The sequence below is a fragment of the Lathamus discolor genome, chromosome 6 (assembly GCF_037157495.1).
Source record: "Lathamus discolor isolate bLatDis1 chromosome 6, bLatDis1.hap1, whole genome shotgun sequence".
Lineage (NCBI taxonomy): Eukaryota > Metazoa > Chordata > Aves > Psittaciformes > Psittacidae > Lathamus > Lathamus discolor.
The window spans coordinates 89,651,942-89,670,894 of NC_088889.1; the positions used below are offsets into that span (position 1 = coordinate 89,651,942).

General features: G+C 53.7%; 1 protein-coding gene across 2 annotated transcripts; it reads left to right on the forward strand.

Moving 5' to 3' along the window:
• Positions 1 to 259: 259 nt before the first annotated feature.
• On the forward strand, positions 260 to 17,476 carry ALKBH5 (alkB homolog 5, RNA demethylase). Of its 2 annotated transcripts, none has more exons than XM_065684687.1 (5): positions 260 to 349; positions 581 to 1,409; positions 6,812 to 6,892; positions 11,023 to 11,166; positions 12,977 to 17,476. In XM_065684687.1, exons 2-5 carry the CDS (start codon positions 679 to 681, stop codon positions 13,158 to 13,160), a joined length of 1,140 nt encoding a protein of 379 aa, XP_065540759.1. In that variant the 5' UTR covers positions 260 to 349; positions 581 to 678; the 3' UTR covers positions 13,161 to 17,476. The 2 variants fall into 2 exon arrangements, with proteins under 2 accessions (XP_065540759.1, XP_065540757.1); XM_065684685.1 differs by lacking the exon at positions 260 to 349 and having other exon boundaries at positions 609 to 1,409; positions 12,977 to 13,176; positions 13,272 to 17,476.
• The last annotated feature ends 1,477 nt before the right edge of the window (positions 17,477 to 18,953 follow it).

Sequence of the window (18,953 nt, forward strand, 5' to 3'; positions counted from 1 at the left end):
GGGCGTGGCCTCCCGGCGTGCGGGGCGCGTGCGCGGCAGGGGCGGGGCCTACTCCGGGATGTCGGGCTGGCTGCCGGTGACGTAGCGCGCCGCGGGAAGGGCCGCGACAGACCCCGGTGGACGCCGACCCCCGCGCCGGGCCCGGCACCGGCTCCGGTGCCCCCCCCCCCCCCCCCCCCTCACACCCCCCCCCAATCCCCTTCCTTCTCCTCCTGTCCCCGCCATGCGCAGCGCCGCGGGAGCGGGCAGCGCCGGGGCCGCCGCCGCTGGGCATGTGCCAGGCCCCGCCGCCGCGTGAGCGCCGCCGCCGGTACCGGCAGCATTGTCCGCGCCAGCCCCGGGCCGAGCCGTGAGTGTGGCGGCCGCTCGGGCCTCCCGTCCTTCCCCCCCTGCCCCGTCGCGGTGGGAGGGCGGCAGCCGGGTCCCGTATCCCGGTTGATGGTGGTGGTGGGGGGGGGGGGGTGTGTGGAACAAGTCGCGATATGGCGGGGGGGGGGGGGGTTGGTCCCGGTCCTCACCTCCCCCGGTCCTCACCTCCCCCGGTCCTCACCTCCCCGTCCCTCCGGGGCTCTTCCCGCAGGGCGGCGGGTGCCATGAATAGCAGCTGCGCGTCCCCCGCCGCCGCCCGCCGCCGCCTGCAGCGCCGGGATCGATAGAGGCGGGGGCTGCGGACGCACTATGGCCGGCACCGGCTACACGGACCTGCGGGAGAAGCTCAAGTCCATGATGCCCTACCGGGACGGCCACAAAGGGAGCGGCGGCGGCGGCGGCCTCGCACGGGAACCCCCCGACCCCCCCGCTTACGATCGCAAGCGGCGGCGGCACCAGGAGGATTCGGGCTCCGAGCCCAGCGACTACGAGGAGCAGAAGGAGGAAGAAGAAGCTCGGAAAGTGAAGAGCGGCATCCGCCAGCTTCGCCTCTTCAGCGCCGAGGAGTGCGCCAAGATCGAAGCTCGCATCGAGGACGTGGTGTCCCGGGCGGAGAAGGGGCTCTATAAGGAGCACACGGTGGATCGGGCCCCGCTGCGGAACAAGTATTTCTTCGGGGAGGGTTATACCTATGGGTCTCAGCTGCAGAGACGAGGCCCCGGGCAGGAGCGCCTGTATCCGAGGGGAGAGGTGGATGCTATCCCCGAGTGGGTGCACGACCTGGTGATCAGGAAGCTGGTGGAGCACCGGGTGATTCCCGAGGGCTTTGTGAACAGTGCCGTCATCAACGACTACCAGCCGGGGGGATGCATTGTCTCCCACGTGGACCCCATCCATATCTTTGAGAGGCCCATCGTCTCCGTCTCCTTCTTCAGCGACTCGGCGCTTTGCTTCGGGTGTAAATTCCAGTTTAAACCCATCAGGGTCTCGGAGCCCGTTCTCTTCCTGCCCGTCAAGAGGGGAAGCGTCACGGTGCTCAGGTAACTCGCCCTCAAGGCCTCCCGTTAACGTGCTGGGGGCTCGGTTGTGTAACGCTCTCGTCGTGAGGCACGCGGATGCACGGCTCGGGCTTGATCTCGCCCGCCTGAAAGCATGCGGGGTCTTGGTGCATGGTCTTAGTGAAGGGGCATCGGAAGGGTTTGGAGGGGATGGGGGTTTTAGGGATGGAGGGTGCCCTCTCCATAAGGTTTGAGGGGAGTCCTGCTGGGAGCGAGGCCACTTTCGGAGCTGAGCTTTGCTTGTCAGTGGTTAAAATAACACATCGAGACACAAAATGGATCCTCTGCCCATGAGCGGTCAGAGCGGAGCAGCTGGTTGGGATGAGGCTCCTGGGTCTATTCTTAGCTTGGCCATGCCTTCCCGACCTGACCTTAAGCGTGGAGAGGAGGAGGTGTGAATGGCCTCGTCCTCCCGGTCCCTAAACTGGGAATACTGAACCCTCTCCTGCCTGATGCCAAGGGGGAGAGCCCTGTGGGACTGTTGCTTGGAAGCGCGGCGGGTCATGGGCACAAGGAGGGGTTTTCCTGTGCGTTCATGCAGGCGAAGGAAGAGCTGTGGAGGTGAAATGACCTGCCCAAGGTCATGCAGCCAGTCAGTGGTAAAGCTGGGATTGACACTGGGAAACTGTGCTGGGCAGGCAGGTAAAGGGACAGGGACAGGCAGGATTGTGCAGAGCTGGTGCGTACGGACCCACTGGTGTCCTGGTCTTAGGGATTGCGCCTCAAAGGCCAGCACTGGGGCTGCTTAACTCCGTGAGCACCAACCCCTCGTGTCCCTGAAGGTCAGAGCGCTCCCTGCCAGGAGCCAGGGATCACCCGGCCTCTGCCAGCAGCGCAGAGCTACCAATGGTATCCCCAGTTGAGGTTTTAGGTTTGGGATTGGTGAAGGTCCAGGCCGGTTTTCAGGGCTCCCAAGCAGTAACTCAATCCCTTCCATTGGCTTGTAAAGTGATCGCCGCAGGGTTCGGGAAGGAATTCTTCCCCCCACATCCACACGGCCTCACCCGCTGACCGGGGGCATCAATAATAAATGCTGAGATCTCGCATCGCTTCCCTCTTGGAGAAGCTGCACAAACATGAACTAAGCCATGGTGTACCCCCGGCGTTAGGTAACTGGTGTGGATTAGGGAGGGAAGCGGGAATGGCGCTGAGGACGTTTCCACCCTCGTTTTCCTGCTGGTGAGGTGAACCCTTGTGCTGCCATTCCCTGGCAGGCCTGGAGTAAATCCTTGTCCTTCCTTTCAGAGCCAGAGGTCTTTTGCTAAGGCCAGGGAGAGTGTTTCTTTGCTCAGAAGCACCCTGGCAGAGCTGTTAGTGCAGGGTCACTCTGGAGTCTTGCAGGCAAAGCCACTAGGAAAACTCATGGCTTTACATCCAAAGCAGGATCAAGACTTGCAGTGGAGCAGGAGAAGTGCTTTGCTCCACTCCAGGACCAGGAACCTGATGTTTTCATGTGCCATATCCTCACTTTTCCCTCTATAACTTCCGGGAAGAGGCAGCTGACTCAGGGCTCAGGGATTGGAGAGGGTGTCTCCCAGGCCTGTGTGTTTGGGTTGTTGGCCAGGTCACCTGGGTGCTGTAATCAGTTTATTAACTGAAGCAATGGTACAAATCAAACCAAGAGAGCTTGTTTTCCTTCCAAACAGGAGGGTTGCTTTCTGCCCCACCGCAGGCCATGTATTCCCTAGCTTAATCCCGGTTAGAAGTTCTGCTCTCCAGCAAATAATAGCCTTTAAAACAGGGATTATTTCAGTTTTGGTACTGCAGTTAGCAGATACTTAGCACTCACTTAAGAGAGATTCTGCCAAAGTGATTGTTCTGTGATGATATGATCCCGGTTGGATGCGAGTTCCTCCAGCTCTTCCCTTCTAACCCTGGCAATTTAGGGAGAGGTGCAGACCCTCGGTAGGCTCTCAGGGGTCTGTATCCCAAATGCAGCCCTTGGTCGTGTTAAAGTCAACTCCCCAAACTTGGCTTGTTCTCCTCTCAGTAAACAGTTCCTGAAGGCAGTTGCCCTGGAGATAGGGAAACGGCACAGATAGAAATGGCATGCTTGTAATGTCTGTGATTCCAGTGCTGCTGGGGCAGTGGCTGCTGCCAGCAGTGCAGCCACATGGCTTTGGTTACCGTGTGGAAGCCGTGAGGATCTAAAGAAAGTTGCTGGATCTCTTCTCTGTGCCCTCACATCGGTCTCAGGCTGTCCCCAGGTCATGTCTGTCCTGTTCCTGCCTGTTGCAAGCTGCCCTCCACCTGGCCAGCAGAGAGTATGCAGAGGGGCTTTCCCCATATCCCTCCCTTGACCCTATTTGCCCACCCTGTGGTGTTTGCAAGCCCTGAACCTGCCCCAAACTCACTGGAGAGCATTCATATCTCAAGCACTTTGTGTTTAAAAGGTGGAAGGGAGGTTCTCCTGCCTGGGCTGAGCACCTTTGCCAGCAGGACAAAGGCTGAGCCACTTCACGACCTGCTAATGAGCCCTTTGCTCTTCCAGCAAAGCACTTCCTCCTCTCTTTTCACATCCCTGGTGAAGATTGGCCCTTGTAAGCTTGACTTAAAGGAGAGGATGACCTCCTCCTTGTCGGTTTTGGCTTATAGAAGACAACCTCCTCCAGCCCCTGTTGTCTCACGGCACCAGGAAGCGGATGCTCCTTCAGGTTTGTCCCGCTGCCAGCCAGGCTAAAAGGAGGTGGCAGGAGCTCCTTGCTCTGTGCTGCTCTCTCAGGCAGAGTTAAGTGGGGTTTCAGTCCTGTCTGGACCTTGTTTGTGGGTTTGCTTTTTCTACCTATAATTTGATAAGCATCGATCCATGGAAGCAGTGGGGAGGAGACGGAGGAATTTGCCTGTTCATCTGGGGAACACGTGCTTTGACAAATGCTTAGGCTGGATAAAAGGAATCGAGCCGGGGCGGGGGGGGGGGGGGTTGGATCACAGAGCTTGTGCGATGTACAGGCTTCTCTTCTGCAGCTGGGGCGTGCTCCGTGTTGTAAGAGCAGTGGCAATGGCAATGTGATGTTTGTGTCTCCTGTTGTCTCAGGGTAGCGTAACCAGAGCTGGTTGCAGCCTGAGGATGAACTCGCTTTCTTCCCAGCCACAGGAATCTCTCCACAACTGCCTGGATTAGATGCTTTTCCCAGAAACGTCTGATCCCTCAGGACAGGCTGTTGGTGCAGAGGAAGTTCTCTGTGTGTGCCAGTGCTGAGGCGATAAATAGATGTGTTCAAGCGCTGCTTGAGCTGGTTGGTGCCACAGCCATGGTTTGTGACAGCAGCTTTCCTGAGCCACAAGTAAAGCCCTGATCCGCTCAGCCCTGTGATGGGCCAGTGTGTGAGGTCCCCCTGCCTGTCCTCAGCCCCTGGAAACACATCCCATTAGATGCAGAGCTCCAGGGCCTCCCTTTGGGTGATGTTTGTACAGAACCCCCTGCTTCCACCTCCATGTGAATCGGTTGTGTTGTGGCTCAGCTGCAGCTCTTGTGGACTGGAAAAGGCTCGGGCAGGAGCTGGGGGTGTGAGATGTGACAGGTTGGTGAGGAGCTGGGGGAGTGTGTGGATGGCACCTGCACCTCCCCATGTTCTTCTGGAAAACGCTTTGGGCTGGAGGCTTGATGCTTGGGTGTTTTCATGAAGAGAGGTTTAGGGTTTTCCTTCCCAAGTTGTCTCTTCCTTCATGCTTTGGGTTTCTTCTCTGGCTGAGAAATGCCTGGGGAGACCCTCAATGTCATTACAGGTGTTTTGTCCCATGTCTGTCCCTTGATGCATCATCAGGATGCAGCAAGGCCGGGCAGAGGGTGAGAAGCTCCTGCTGCCACATGATAGAACCAAAGAAGCTTTTTCTTCCTTTTCTCTGCCTGGTTTTGCCTGTGCAAACCTTGCTGACATTTCCTTATGGAAAGCACAGGGCTGGAACAGACCTTTTCCTGATGTTCGTTGTGTCACTGAGGGTGCACCAGGTTGAATGTTAACATGGGTGATATTAATGAATTCACTGGAGCTTGACGCAGAGGTTCCTGGAACATAATAGAGCATCATTATAAACCCCTTCTCATAATGCTGCTGTCCTCTGCAGTGCCTTAGAGGTTGGGGGGGGGGATGGACATCAACCCCTGTATTAACAGATCAGCTCTTAGCCTTTTAACTCCCTTCTCAAAGCAGTAAATCTGTCCTCGAGGTGTGTTTCGCACTGAGTGGGTGGGTTATCTAACCAGATAAAGCAAACCTGGTCCTGTCCTGGCTTGTGTGTGATCTGTTCGGGATAACCTGGAAGCTGCTGAGCCAGTGCAGCCGCCCCTTCATGGTAAAGCCTCATGGGGACGGTGGCCTCTGTGGCTTCTGCTTCAGGTTAAACCAGCACAGGGTTGTGCTGCCTTTGTGTGGCTTCAGCAGCTTTCACCCGAGTCCCTCCAAAGGTATTCCTGTGCTTTTCTAAGGTATTCCTATGTTTTTCAGAGGTATTCCTGTGCTTTTCAGAGGTATTCCTGTGTTTTTCAGAGGTATTCCTGTGCTTTTCAGAGGTATTCCTGTACTTTTTAAAGGTATTCCTGTGCTTCTCAGCTCTTTCAGGAGGCTCTGAAGATGTTTAACTTCTCTTTAACCCATCCTGGGCTCTAGAAGGCTCTGCTGTGAGCAGACACTCCAAGCAGCAGGTAGAGGGCAGGCCCACCTCTTGTTAGCATCCATGGGAGTGATGGGATGTGCTCCTGCAGGAGCAAAACACTCCTACTGAGTACAGCTACTGTGTGGCCATGTAGCTGCTTGATCCCTCAATCCAGGTCTCTATCTTGCCCTGCGGCAGGGAGATTTTGGGAGTGCAGCTCTATCTGCAGGTCTGGATGTGAAGGTTACCCCATGTGCCTTGTGTTGGAGTTGGGCTGTGCTTCGAGGTGATGTTTGTGTCGTGGCTGAGGTTGTGCTGCATCAGAGAGGATGAGGGTGCTGAGATGGCAGCGTCTGTGTCCCGGTGATAGGGGTGAGAGACTTGACCCCCTCTTTGACTACCAAATCAGGATGCATTCATGTCTGGGTGTGCTGCCCATCTCAGCCACGAAAGGTGGGTTTCCCTTGGGGGCACGCATTTGGAGCAGTGTGCTGAGGTTTTGATCCTTGAATTGGCTGAATTTGCACTCCATAAACTCATTTCCTACGTGTCTTATTGCACAGTGTTGTGGCAGGTGGCTGTTTCCTCTGATATACACTAAAAAATAGAGTAAAAAACCTCAAAACAACCTTCCTTTCTGAAGTGTCTTCCAAGTCTTGCTCCTGTGTGCCTGGGAGAATGGTGTTTGGAGGAGGAATTCCTGCTGGAAGTTAGGGAATGATTGGCCATTGGTGTTGGGGCTGCTTTCTGCCTGTCGTTTTCTCACAGTGGCTTTCTGTTTTTGTTACCAGTGGCTATGCAGCTGATGAAATCACACACTGTATTCGACCACAGGACATCAAGGAGAGAAGAGCCGTCATCATCCTTCGAAAGTAAGTGTTGAAGCCCTCTGGACACCGAGATAAACTCGGATGTGATGTGATGTGCTTAAAAGAAACACTTTAAAACTGCCGTGCTTGTTAATTTGCTGGCTTGATCTTCCACCTTGATTAGCTGTCACTCTCATGCTCACTGATGCCATACCCATGGTGGAAGTAGGTGGAACTTGTTACTGCAGAGTTAATCACTTCTTGGCTCTGTGCAGCAGTGCTTCATTGTAATGCCTGGGTTTGCAAGCCCCGTTTGTGTCCCAACACCTGGCTTTCGTTGCTTGCCTAGCTCCAGATGGCTAGGGTTTCAGACTCTTGTTTGGGGCCATGTATTCAGGTGTCTGATCATACGATACCCACACCTGTGAGTTACCTGCGTGGTCCTTTGGAGCTGATGCTTACGATGAGGAATCAGCTCTAAAGCAGATAAAGTTTTCATGGTAGCATGGCTTTTGTTTCCTGGAGAGGGAGAGGACAATGCTGGCTGCAAAGGGAAATGGATGCAGTGAATTCGGTGATCACTTTACAGAGCCTGTCCTTCAAGTCGCTGGTGGGAAGCCAGGCACTGGAAGCTGTTTAGAAGATACACTGCCTTGATGGCATTTCATCAACCAGTGCTTGTTCCTAAAGCCTCTAAGAAAACGGAGGTAAAAATAAGCCAACCCTATCCCAAACTCCCTCAGTTTAACCTTCTTTTGTGCCCAGAAATGTCCTCTCTCATCAGTTCCTTCTCCTAGGAGATGGAAAAATGTGACTGCCACACACTGACCCGTGCTGATTGTGCCTTAGAAGGTGTTAGCAGTAATTCTGCTGTCAGGACATCTCTCTGCAAGTGAAAACACATGATTCGAGTGCTGTAAACCCAACTGAAAGCGTGGGCATTGGTGGCAGGGCTGCAGTTGCCCTGGCTAGCATAAGGCTAGCAGGTAAACGGTCTAGATTCAGACTTGCTGAGCTTTTGGATGGCGTAGTTAGTTTCAGAACAAGTTTGGCACTGTTGTGAAGATACTGCCCAATGCCAGTGGAGTGGAGTTGGACATCTGGTTAGAGAGACCCATGAAAGGAAGGCAAGGAAACAGCAGCCCTGAGGCATTACCCAGGCAAAATGAGCCCAGACCCCGGGGAGGCAGGATGAGATGTGGCAGGTGATAGAGTGGGATGAAAGACGGATAAGAGCCAAGCTGCTCCATAGGTGGTTATTGCCACACGGGGTTTAAGGGTTGTGATAAAGAGCTAAAAGGCTGTTGCGTTCGTGTTGTTGGTTGCTGCAGCCAGTGACAAGCAGTGTGAGTGCTGATAAACACCAGTGGAAGGCATCTCAAATCTACTACTTGGGCTTTGGGGTAGAGAAGCTTCTGTACTAGGCTGTGAAGCAGTTCCCTCAGAAAGACTTGGCTAAATCAGCTAAAGCTGCCCAAATGATGCAAATACCCAACACACTTGTTTAAACTGGCTCTTCCTCTTGGTTTTTTGCCATCCTCTGTAAGCTGAGGGTGTCGAGTTGTTTCAGTTTTGCCTGAATGCCCTCAATGTGCAACTGGGTGAACACGTAGAGCTGCAGAGAAGCACCCAGCCGACCTGGTGCCTGGCTGCTGAAGAGACAAAGCTGTTAGCTCCCAGCAGAGTGTATTGGCTGGTTTTGCTTAGCCATCCTGTAGCACTGGGTCCTTCCGTCTTCCCTTCATTTCAGGGCCCTGATTTGCTCAGTGTTAAAGCAGAAGTGTGTGCCTGGTGACACACGGACAGCAATGGGAGGCTGAATGAAACCGCACCAGGCTTTTCTCTCTTGAGCAAAGTGGGAACCCCCTGGTAATTCTTGATGTGTAATCTCCATAGAGTTCAGCAGCCCTGGTGCTTGCACGGCAATTGCCTGGTTGCCAAAGGGTGCACTCTGATGGCTGCTAAATAGAGCTTATTAATTGCTGCTTCTCCCTTGTGACGGCGCGTCTCGTGCATGCGTGCGCGCACAGCAGGGCTGCGGTGACCTTCCTCTGCACTCGCATCCCCGCGGCATGTATTCCTGCAGCAAACGCCATTCCCCACTCCTGGATCATGCGACTTTGGGCAGTCTCAAACAGTGTGTTACGCAATCAGGGAAACAGCTACTTCCATTGGTAGCCTGCTAGCATGAAAGGCTTGGGAGCAGCTGACATAAAACTCTTCTTCCTCATCTTTGTGGCAAGGATCAACCCTGAGTTATCCAGTGGGATCAGGTCCGTTGGGGTGTAGAGCAGCATAAGCTTCCTTGAAGATGGGATATTCCGCTCTGATTAGGCTGTCAGAGCCTGCTGGGTCCCAGACATCTGGATCCTCTCTTGCCTGTACTTGGAGTGCGTGGATCCAGAGATGGTTTGTGCTGGCAGTGGCAGAAGGAAGCTGGGGAAGCTGGAGCAGTGGCTGGGTTTTGCAGGCTGCTCGAGAGCGGTGTGCTTCCCAAGTAGGTCATAAACACTTCAGTGCTGTAGAGTGATGATATTTACAGTGTTTCCTGCGTGCTGGAGTGCAGGGCTGCGGGGAACCAGCAAGGTTTGGATGCTTTTGGAGCAAGAGGCTGGAGTGGGGAGGAACGGTGCTCTCTTTCCTGAGATGCTGAAGGAGGTAATGTGGGAGGTAGGATGGAAATGAGACCTATTGAAATGGGTCTTGAAAGTCATCTGGGAGGGCTTATGCTGCCATGTGTAAGCAGTTACATCAGAGTGATTCTGTTTAACTTGGACTTTGGGAGGTGGTTTGCTCTCCATTTTAGTGTCTTGCTCCTGCAGCTCGTAGCTGCATTGCTCTGTGGACAGGGTGAGCGTGGCTGCTGTTCCTGTGCCCTTGCAGTACATTGGTGGTTTGGTTTAATTGCAGGCCTGTAGTCGTTGTATTTGAGAGGTATTTAAACCACAGAACTTGTTCAGGGCAGGATCCACGATGCCTTTGGTGTTCTCCCTGGGCTGGGTCCAGTTCTGGAGCTGGGAACAGCTCAGGATAATGGTGATGCGGACTGGATCATGCAGCTGCCTGTGGAGGTGTTCCTTGTTTCTGGCATGCTGGATGGAGCAGGTCTGCTCTGCTCAGTTTCACAACTGCCAGCATGGCATCACCCTGCTTAACTGAAGAGGCTCTCACAGTAGCAGAGAGGAAGTTTGGCAACTGCCTGTACTTCCTAATGGGATTTTAGGTTGGGATTCTTCTGTAGAAGCCTCCCTCAGGTGCTGAAGTTCAGCGCTAGAGAGCAAGTAGGAATTCTCCTCTTTGCATCACCCAAACCTGTTACATATTCACCTCTCAGCCAAAGGAGGGAGACAGGCTGCAACAACAGGATTAGGGTGCTTTTCCTTCTGGGATTTGCTTGCATCCTCCTGGAGGTGGCATTCTGGAGCACCAGCACCACCTCCGAGTGTGTTTTGCCCATGGTTCAGTCTGTGTTTTAGCAGAACTTCGAAATTGGGATGGTAACTGTGCTGTGCTTGGAGAGCGTGATAGAGCTGTGATAAACTGCCCATCAGGTGTTCATTCCTGCTGCCTCCCTTCCCCTGTGCATGGCTACAGCAGTGCCTGATCCAGCAGCAGCTCTGCTTTGGGACTAGCTGTGCTTGCTCTCTGGTGCAGCTTGAGCGTGTTCTGTGCTGCTGGAAGGGATGTGGGTGCAGCTTCAGTTGGCCAGGCCTTCTCCTGACTCGTACTTCAACTCTTTACACCTCTTAGTCAAGCTGAGAAATGCCTGACCCCATGAGAACTCCAGGTAGGAGGGAGTTTCCACATGGAAGCAGTTATTACTGATGGAGGTGATGATGAATTTCACAGGTGGCTTAACAGGAGCTGTGAGTTATCGACCAGTCACTGTGATTTCATAGGATTTCACAAGTGCGCCAGTGCCTCTATCCCATAACCGGTGTTCCGGTGAGCACCATTGGTATTCCCCTCACGTATCCCTCTAACCAAGGCAGCAAAGGTTAAAGCTGAAAGTTCAAGTGCCAGGAAGCTGCAGCTTGTTCTGCTGTTGGGTGTAAGTGGTCCTGACCCTCTTCCTGAGCTGTGTGGCTGGGACCGAAGGTGGTTTCAGCACATCTAGGGTCGATACCTGCTGCAGCACACTTGTGGTTCTGTAGAAGCTCCTTGCACATTCTCTTCCCTTTAACTATTTGCAGAACAAGACTAGATGCACCTCGACTGGAAACAAAATCCCTGAGTAGCTCTGTGTTGCCACCGGGTTATAACTCAGGAAGCAACCGGGACCAGATCCTGAAACCAAAGCGGTCCCATCGCAAAGCAGATCCTGATGCTGCTCACAGGTAGGATCATCTCTCCTAAAAGCAATGTTTCCTAAAAAGCTATCTCTAGGGCTGTGTGTGTCTCTCCCCGTGTCAGATAAGAGAGGCTGCACAATACACTTAAAAGCACCCTACTTTGCACCTCCCAGGTGCTTTCAGTAGTGTACAGATGTGCTTTATCAGAACACACGTTCCTCCTAGGCTTGTGGAGGCTAAGCTCTGGCTGTAAGCAGCTTACATTGTTTATCCTGTGAGTGGCATAATGAAGAAGCAATAGATTTGGCTGGCTCCTGATAATGCAGTCATTCCAAACAATAGTTTCCCTGCAGCTAATTATTTTTGACCTCTATTGCCAAGCAACCTGTGCAGCTGCGTTAGACTATATTATGAAAGCAATCTTGGGAGGGAGAAAGGGAGGGTTTGCTATCTGGGAAAGGTGAAGGTCGTCTTGGGAAGCTTCTCAGACCTGTTTTGGTTCCCCAGCTGCATGTGTGTGTAATCAGACCGTGTGGATGTGTGAGCCTGACCTTCAGGAGAGCTCCTTGCTGAGGAGCCTGAGCTCTGCAGCAAAGCTTCCCTCAAATACCACCTTGCTCTGTGTGAATGTACCGGTAGCTGCGAGGGATATTCCTGCTATTCCCGAATTCCAAATGCTCCTGAGGACCATGCAGTGTTCTCTGCATGTCATGTTTTGGGCCTGGGGCTTGGCTGTGCGCTCCCAGCCCGTGTTTCAACCTGCCCTGGAGGGAGGCGGGTGGGGATGGTGTGGTTATGAGCAGTGTTCATTCACCTGCACTCTGCCTCACCGGGGAGGAACAGCAAGAAGAGGAGCCTGCAGATGAAAGCTCGGAGCACACAGTGTGCTGGTGTGCGATTAGAGAAGCGATCATGCCGAACAAATCTGTGCATCTCACAGAGCTGCTCTGCAGCCTGCTGGGAGCGGAGACACTCTGGCTGCCCCATCCCTGGCAGTGCTCAAGGCCAGGTTGCACACAGGGGCTTGGAGCAAGCTGCTCCAGTGGAAGGTGCCCCTGCCCATGGCAGGGGTTGGAGCTGGCTGAGCTTTAAGGTCCTTTCCAACCCAAACCATTCTATGACCTGAGCAGAGTGTGGTGCATAGATTGCTGCAGCAGATTGCTGGGTACCAGAGGCCTGGTTTTCTCTTCCTTTGGCCTCAAAACCCCACGTGTGACATAGGTAACCAGCATGGATATCACGTGATGGTATCTCTTTATGGAACTCAGCAAGTGCCACTTAGGATATATACATAAGGAAGTATATGTATGTGTATATACACTTAGTGGTGTGTGCAGCCCACCAGCCCTGTCCTGCTCCAAAGCAATCGCAGGCAAGAGCAGGGGCAGCTTTGTAGAAGTAACAATTGCCCTGTGCTGATGTTTGAGAGGACAAAGGAGCTCAGAGCTGGTGTTTGATGCTGCACCGCAAGCACCCGAGCAGCTTAAAAAGGAACCCAGCTTTGTGCTGCGAGGTCTATAGCAGAGACAGAGCCTTCTTCCCAAGGGATGTTTCTTGAAGCCACAAACTGCACTTAGAAAGAGGTGACTGGGCTGTTTGGAAGTGTTCCTGGTGGAGGTAAGGACCAAAGCTTGCTCTGGGAAGGGGAAAGACTTGCACCATCGAAAGCACAATTCCCAGCTTCCCTGTGGGAGGTGCAAGGGGGTGATCTGTTCCTGCTCTGCTCAGTGCCCAGGACTGGGAAAGCGATGTGGAAACAGTCAGTCACAGCGCTCAAAGTATGCAAAGCCACACAGGGAATGCTGAAATCCTGCCGTGGATGTGCTCACGCTCCCTTCTTCCTCTTTTCCCATAGGCCACGGATTCTAGAAATGGATAAAGAGGAGAACAGGCGCTCGGTCCTCTTACCAAAACATAGGAGAAGGAGCAACTTCAGCTCCGAGAACTATTGGCGAAGGTCTTACGAGTACACGGAGGACTGTGACGAGGAAGAGGAGGATGGCAGCCCAGCCAGGAAAGTTAAGATGAGGCGACACTGAGGATTGCACCTTCCAGGCTCGTAGTGGAGCCGATTGGCCTCCAGTCTGTGAAAACTCTCTCTTCCCTCTGGCTATCTTCCATCTAGCTTCAGTTTTGGTTTTTCCTTTCAGGCTGAAGAGTAAACAGGAAGGATCCTAGCGATTTGCTTTGATGAATGGAGGAATGCTGAGACATACGGCAGGATGGGAACGTGTCCAGTGCACACGGTGCCCTGAGTCATGGGGTCAAATGGGCATCTCTTCCCTTAGGAAACAGATAAAGTGATGGCAGGCTGTCTGTTGGGATTGCTTTTGAAAACACCAAAAAAGTTTCCCCGTTTCGTTGTGCAGGATTCAGGAATTGTATTTTTGGGAGTTTCGTTTCTTTTCTTTGCTTTAACTTTCCTCCTTTCCACGTGGTCTCAATGTAACGTTCGACCCCAGGAGCTGAAACTCGCTGCGGTGGCCTCGGATGTGCTTCACCAAAGGGCTCCTTGGGCTGCTCTGACCTGGTTGTTGTTGGGTTTGGTTTAAGGATGCCCTGCAGTAACTGGAAGTTTGAAGCTTTGCAGACCCCTCTTAACTGCGGTTGATTTCAAAGGGTTTAGGACATTTTTTTGTTGCACTTTAGCACCAGTTTTAACATAGGTTTCCTTTCCAGTCCCTTTTCCCAAGCCAGCGTGGGCTCGCACAGTTCCCTGTGCTGCCCTCTCCGAGAGGAATGTACTTGAGCTCTGGTTTCTCAGTGCTGGTCTGATGAGGAGTGTGTTTTGCTTGAGGAAGAAGGAAACGTGGCTGGCTTCAGTGAGGCTGGCCCCAGGTCCATATTGGAGCCCTGGGACTGCTGCGGGAGTGATCACATTGAGTACATGCTGCTTCCCAGAGCTGGGGATAGCAAAGAGGAATAGGAGAGTTGCTGTGCTTGTGAAGGACGTTTGCCTTGGGACCCCCTGAGAAGCGCTGTTCTCCATGCCTGGGGGACTGGCTTTCATCCCCCTGCCCCTTTAGGTGGAGAGAGTTGAGGTGATGCAGCATCCCTTCCCAAGGGATGCGCTCTGATGGAGCAGGAACAGGCACTGCCATGGCCTCGGGCAGCTCTGCTGCAGAGTGTCCCCTCCAAGGCTGGCTCTGGGAGCAGGGACACTGCAAGGGTCTAAGCTTGGCCTCAGTTCAGTGCATTCAGCAGTGGTTGCCTGCCTCCTCCTGGCTGTATCCCTGCCTGTATTCCTGGGGCAGGGAGTTTTCTGCTTGCTACAGGGAAGACCCAGGCGTTGGGCCCCATGGTTAGTGTTAGATTGCTGCCTTCCTCCTCTCCCTTCCGGCTTGCGTTAGCCCACACCAAAGCCTCAGTGTGTTCCCAAAGCTTTGGGGCCCAACAGCATCTTTAGCACCCCACTTTTAAGAGGCTTCCTCCGGTTGATTCCTTGAACCCAAGCGTTGGCAGTTGTAAGGAGTAGTCTTCTTTTTAAACCCCCGCTGCTTTGCCCTCCTCCCAGGTGTAGTTTCTCTTCGTGTCGTGCCCCTCTCACACTTCCTGGCCCGCACGCTTGGCAATAAAAAGATGTAATATATTTGGAAACCCGGTTTGCTGCTCTCTTGAGGGGCTCCCAGGCAAATCCCACCAAGCCAAGCGCTGCTCCTCGCAGTGCTCTTTGCTGACATCTGCGTCTTGGTGTCCTTTGCCTTCCCCGTTGACTTCCGTAGCTCCTGCCGCTCTCCTGTTGGTGGGGTCGCTGCTCAGGCTGGATCTAGTGGTCATATTAGTACAAAGGAGCTGACTGTCACCTGCAGCACAGAGCTGATCTGTGGAGTGTTACAGGTGAGGCTCTCACTGCCTGTCTCTTGTTAGCGGGTTGGTTTCCTGGTGACAGCCGCTGTTGGCTCCATGCGGAGGTAGAGGCGCAGAACCGGTGTTGTCTGCCCGGAGATGTGAAAGTCGGTGCTTTTGCTGCTTCTGAACCCTTGAAAACCCCATTTCCAGACCACATTTAGCATCCGAAGGGGTGTTCCTCACCCTCCCGCCTTTCTGCAGAGAATCCAGGCCGGCTCTTGGCTACACATCCACTGTTTTGGAAAGCCTGGCATTCCCCTGATAGCAAAACCACATGCGGGGAGGAGCGATCCCTTCTCCTCCTCACGGCTGGTGCAGACATCTCCGGCGAGCTGGGGACCTGCTAGCAGGATGCCTGCAATGCCTGTTCCCAGTTGTCTTCTTGGCTTCATCCTGGATGTGTCCCGTGCTGTCCTCGGTGTCAGGTCTGTTGTGGGCGATGCTGATGGTGGCAGTGCTCACTGCCAGGCTCTGCATGACCAGCTCTTCCCCACCAGCTCCCAGTTCTACACCTACCTCTGCAATAGGGATGCTGTACCCTGGTGTCAGCTGGAAGCTAGAGGCAGCCTGGCTTTCCGGGGCTGCTTTCCAGAGCAGGAATCCCATGGGATGAGGTGTTGGCTTTGTCTCCACTGAAGGCTGAACAAGACATCCTGAGGTCTTATTCCTCTGCCTTGCATCCTCTAGCCTGATACCATCACCTCATGCAGTGTGTGTGTGTGCAGGTATCCTTCCTCTCCCACCTTGTTCTGCTGTTCCTGCAGGCCATGGCTGGGAGCTCTCCCCTCTTTCCTTTCTCCTTGCCCCATATCCCTGCAGTGGGTCTGAGCTGGCAGATGTGGTTGGAGGGACAAGAGGAGCTCCTCACCACTCCAGCCACTCTTCTCACGTGTTTTCGACCTGGTTGGCTGGGGCTTGACACCTTGGAGTGAGAATGGGACGCAACCAGCCTGACCTGTAGCATCTCCTGGGTGTCCCCAGCGTGTGGGCAGGCCACCTTCCCCTCTTGTACAGACATTTTCTATAGACACAGATGTATATGTGTAGATAACATCGTTTTTTAACTCTTTTGCACTGAACAACAGCAGAGTGAATCCCTGATTCCAAACACATTTCCACGGGGATCCAGGTGTTTGGATCCCAAACTGCAACCTACCTGGAAAGCTGTAGCTCTAATACTGGTGATGCCCATACCTGTTCTCTGTCATTGGCTGTGTTGGGCTTCGGGTCAGGCTGGTGCCGTGGGTCTGGTGTGAAGGATGGAGTGTGGCGAGCTCTGATTTAGAGCCGAAAGTCCTCCCCGGACTCACGCATGGACCTGACCCCCTTGGCTGTGTTGTATCTGTTCAGTCCAATCGTGCAGTCCCACCTCCTCTCCATCCACCCACAGTGTGTCGTTGGTGTAACCTGCTCATCCCGAAACTGGGAATAAGGCTATGTTCAGTGTGACGATCCCGTGCACCCACAGCCCACACCGGGAGAACTGTCTTTTCTTAAGGAAGGGGGAAGAAAGTGGGGTCTGTCCCTGCTTTGGTGGGATTCATCCTGCTTTGGTGGGTTCCATCCCCTCCGTTCTGCGAAGAGCAGGAGGAATTGGGGTCTCTCACTGTTCGCTGTATCTCTTGGAGGCTCAGGGATGGAACTAAAGCTCTTACAGCCGTGGAGTGGGCTCGCTGTGTCCATAGGAAGGGCTGTTTGCTGGCGCTAAGAGGTGAGCTGCAGGCAGAGCCCGGCTTCCCGCATCTGGTCCCACACTTGCTGAACCCTCATCCAGATGGTAGGAGAGAGCTGTAACTCCCGCAGGCCTGGCTCATCCCAAGGGATCACGCCATGGGGACGGGCATCATGAGCCACCATCCATTGGGATGAGCGCTCCGACCTCTGCCTTTTGAAGCTGTTGGTACCGGCGCTCACCCCATGGATCATTGAGGAGGGCATTGAGGGGGCACCCAGGTCTGGACCCCACCAGCAGCAGAAAGTCTTTTACTGGCCCAAAGTGATCCCTTCCCCAGCGGGAAGGAGAAATCCTCAGCTGAGAAGCATCTCAGCTTCCTTTTCCCATCTCCGCTCCTTTTCCCACCCCTGCCCACACTTCAAGTTCTGACTTTGAATTTTAGAGTTTTCTCTTCTTTTTTTTTCCTAAAGAATTTAATCCCCCCCCCCCTTTTTTTTTTTGTTACAAATAACAAGAAATAAAGAAGAAAAGTGGCAATATTTTTTTTCCGGAAGCTTTTCCTAGGAAAAAGCCGGGGTTTGTATCAAAGTTGTACAGTCGAGACGTTTGGGATACGAGAAGTACTGTGTGAAACGCTGTAAATGGGGCAGAGATTATTTTCTGTACAGGCTGACAAAAGGGGGAATCGTTGGGATTCCCGTTGGTTCCTTGGGAAGGATTCGGTTCTTCGCTGGTGGGGGTTGGAATTTCACCGTTTTCATGGTTATTACTTTGGGGTTTTTTTTCCCTTGTATAGATTGCTGCATTAATTGAATAAAAGCAGAAAGCATCGCTCGGGCTCGGTGGTGGTGCCGGTGGATGGGGGCCGTGTCCTGCTTCCCGACAGCAGGAATGGGGCTGGGGGAGCTGCTGCTAAATTAAGGGAGTCTCCGTCTCCCCCCAGGGATGGGGCGGCCAAATGGAGTCTGTCCCTCCTGTGCTGCCCTAGAAAGTGGGGATGGGGCTTGCTGCCTTCCTTCCCTATTCCTTCCTTTCCTTCCTTCCTCCTTTCTGTTCTTTGCTCCTTTCCTTCCTTTCCCTCTTTCCCTCCATTCCTCCTTCCTTCTTCCCTCTCTTTCCTTCTCCCTTCCCTCGTTTCCTTCCATTCCCCTTCCCTCCTTCCTTCTTGCCTTCTTTCTTCCTCCCTCCTTCCCTTCCTTTCCCTTTCCCTTCTTTCCTCCTTCCCTTCCTCTCCCTTCCCTCCTTCCATTCCCCTTCTCTCCTTCCATTCCATTCCCCTTCCCTCCCTTCATTCCCCTTCCCTCTTTCCCTTCCATTCCCCTTCCCTTCGTTCCTCCTTCCTTCTTCCCTTCTTTCCTTCCTTCTCCCTTCCCTCCTTCCCTTCATTCCCCTTTCCCTCCTTTCCTTCCATTCCCCTTCCCTCCTTCCCTCCATTCCTCCTTCCTTCCTTTCTTCCTCCCCCCTTCCCTTTGTTTCCCTTTCACTTCTTCCCTCCTTTCCTTCTTTTCCCTTTCCCTCCTTCCTTTTTCTTCCCTCCTTTCCTTCCTCCTTCCCTTTTTTCCTTCCTTCCTCTTTACGTCCTCTCCTTTCTTCCTCCTCTTCTCCTTTCCTTCCTTCCCCGTTCCCTCCCTTCTTTTCTTCCTCCTCCAGTTCTCCCACCTCAGGAGCTGGGAAGCGGATATGGACACTGGCCCCCCTGCAGCTCCCATAGTACTTGGTCCCCAGATATCCCCAGCACCCCTTGGGGACTGCATCCCCTGTACTTCAGCCTTGCATGGAGCCCCTCGCCTTCCTCCTGCAAGAGGAAGATGGAGATGGATGTAAGGAGCCAGAGAGGGGATTTCATGGCTGGATGGGGTCTGCCCATCCTCTTCCTCCTCCTCCTCTTCCTGAGCTCCTCCCTGCTCTATGTCCTTTCCATCACTTGGTTTCAAGCCTTGGGGCTGTGAGTGGGGTCAGCCCTATCCATCTATGAGCCCATCACCAGGGCATCAGGTCAACCCCTCCCCTCAGGCCATTTTCCACCCCAAAAGCTGTGTCACTCCAATGTGGCATCACCCCAGGACTGATGTTAGTCAGCAGGGAGGGGAAGCCCTGCCCTGCCTTGGGTTGACTCACCCCAAAGTGGGGTGCAGGGCATGGTTCTCCCCTCACTGTGCTATGGTGGGGACAACTATAGTGATGGGGCATGGATATCAATGGCAGGGGCCAGCAGGGTGCTGAGCATGGTCCCTCTCGGCGCATCTGCGCCGAGAGGGACCATGCTCAGCATCCTGCTGGCCAAAGACCCCATAGCTATAGGCACTGA

Coding starts and splice junctions, on each gene's coding strand:
- ALKBH5 (XM_065684687.1), top strand. CDS start 679: ATGGCCGGCACCGGCTACACGGACCTGCGGGAGAAGCTCAAGTCCATG. Junction 6,893..11,022: donor GCCGTCATCATCCTTCGAAA/GTAAGTGTTGAA, acceptor AACTATTTGCAG/AACAAGACTAGATGCACCTC. Junction 11,167..12,976: donor GATCCTGATGCTGCTCACAG/GTAGGATCATCT, acceptor CTTTTCCCATAG/GCCACGGATTCTAGAAATGG.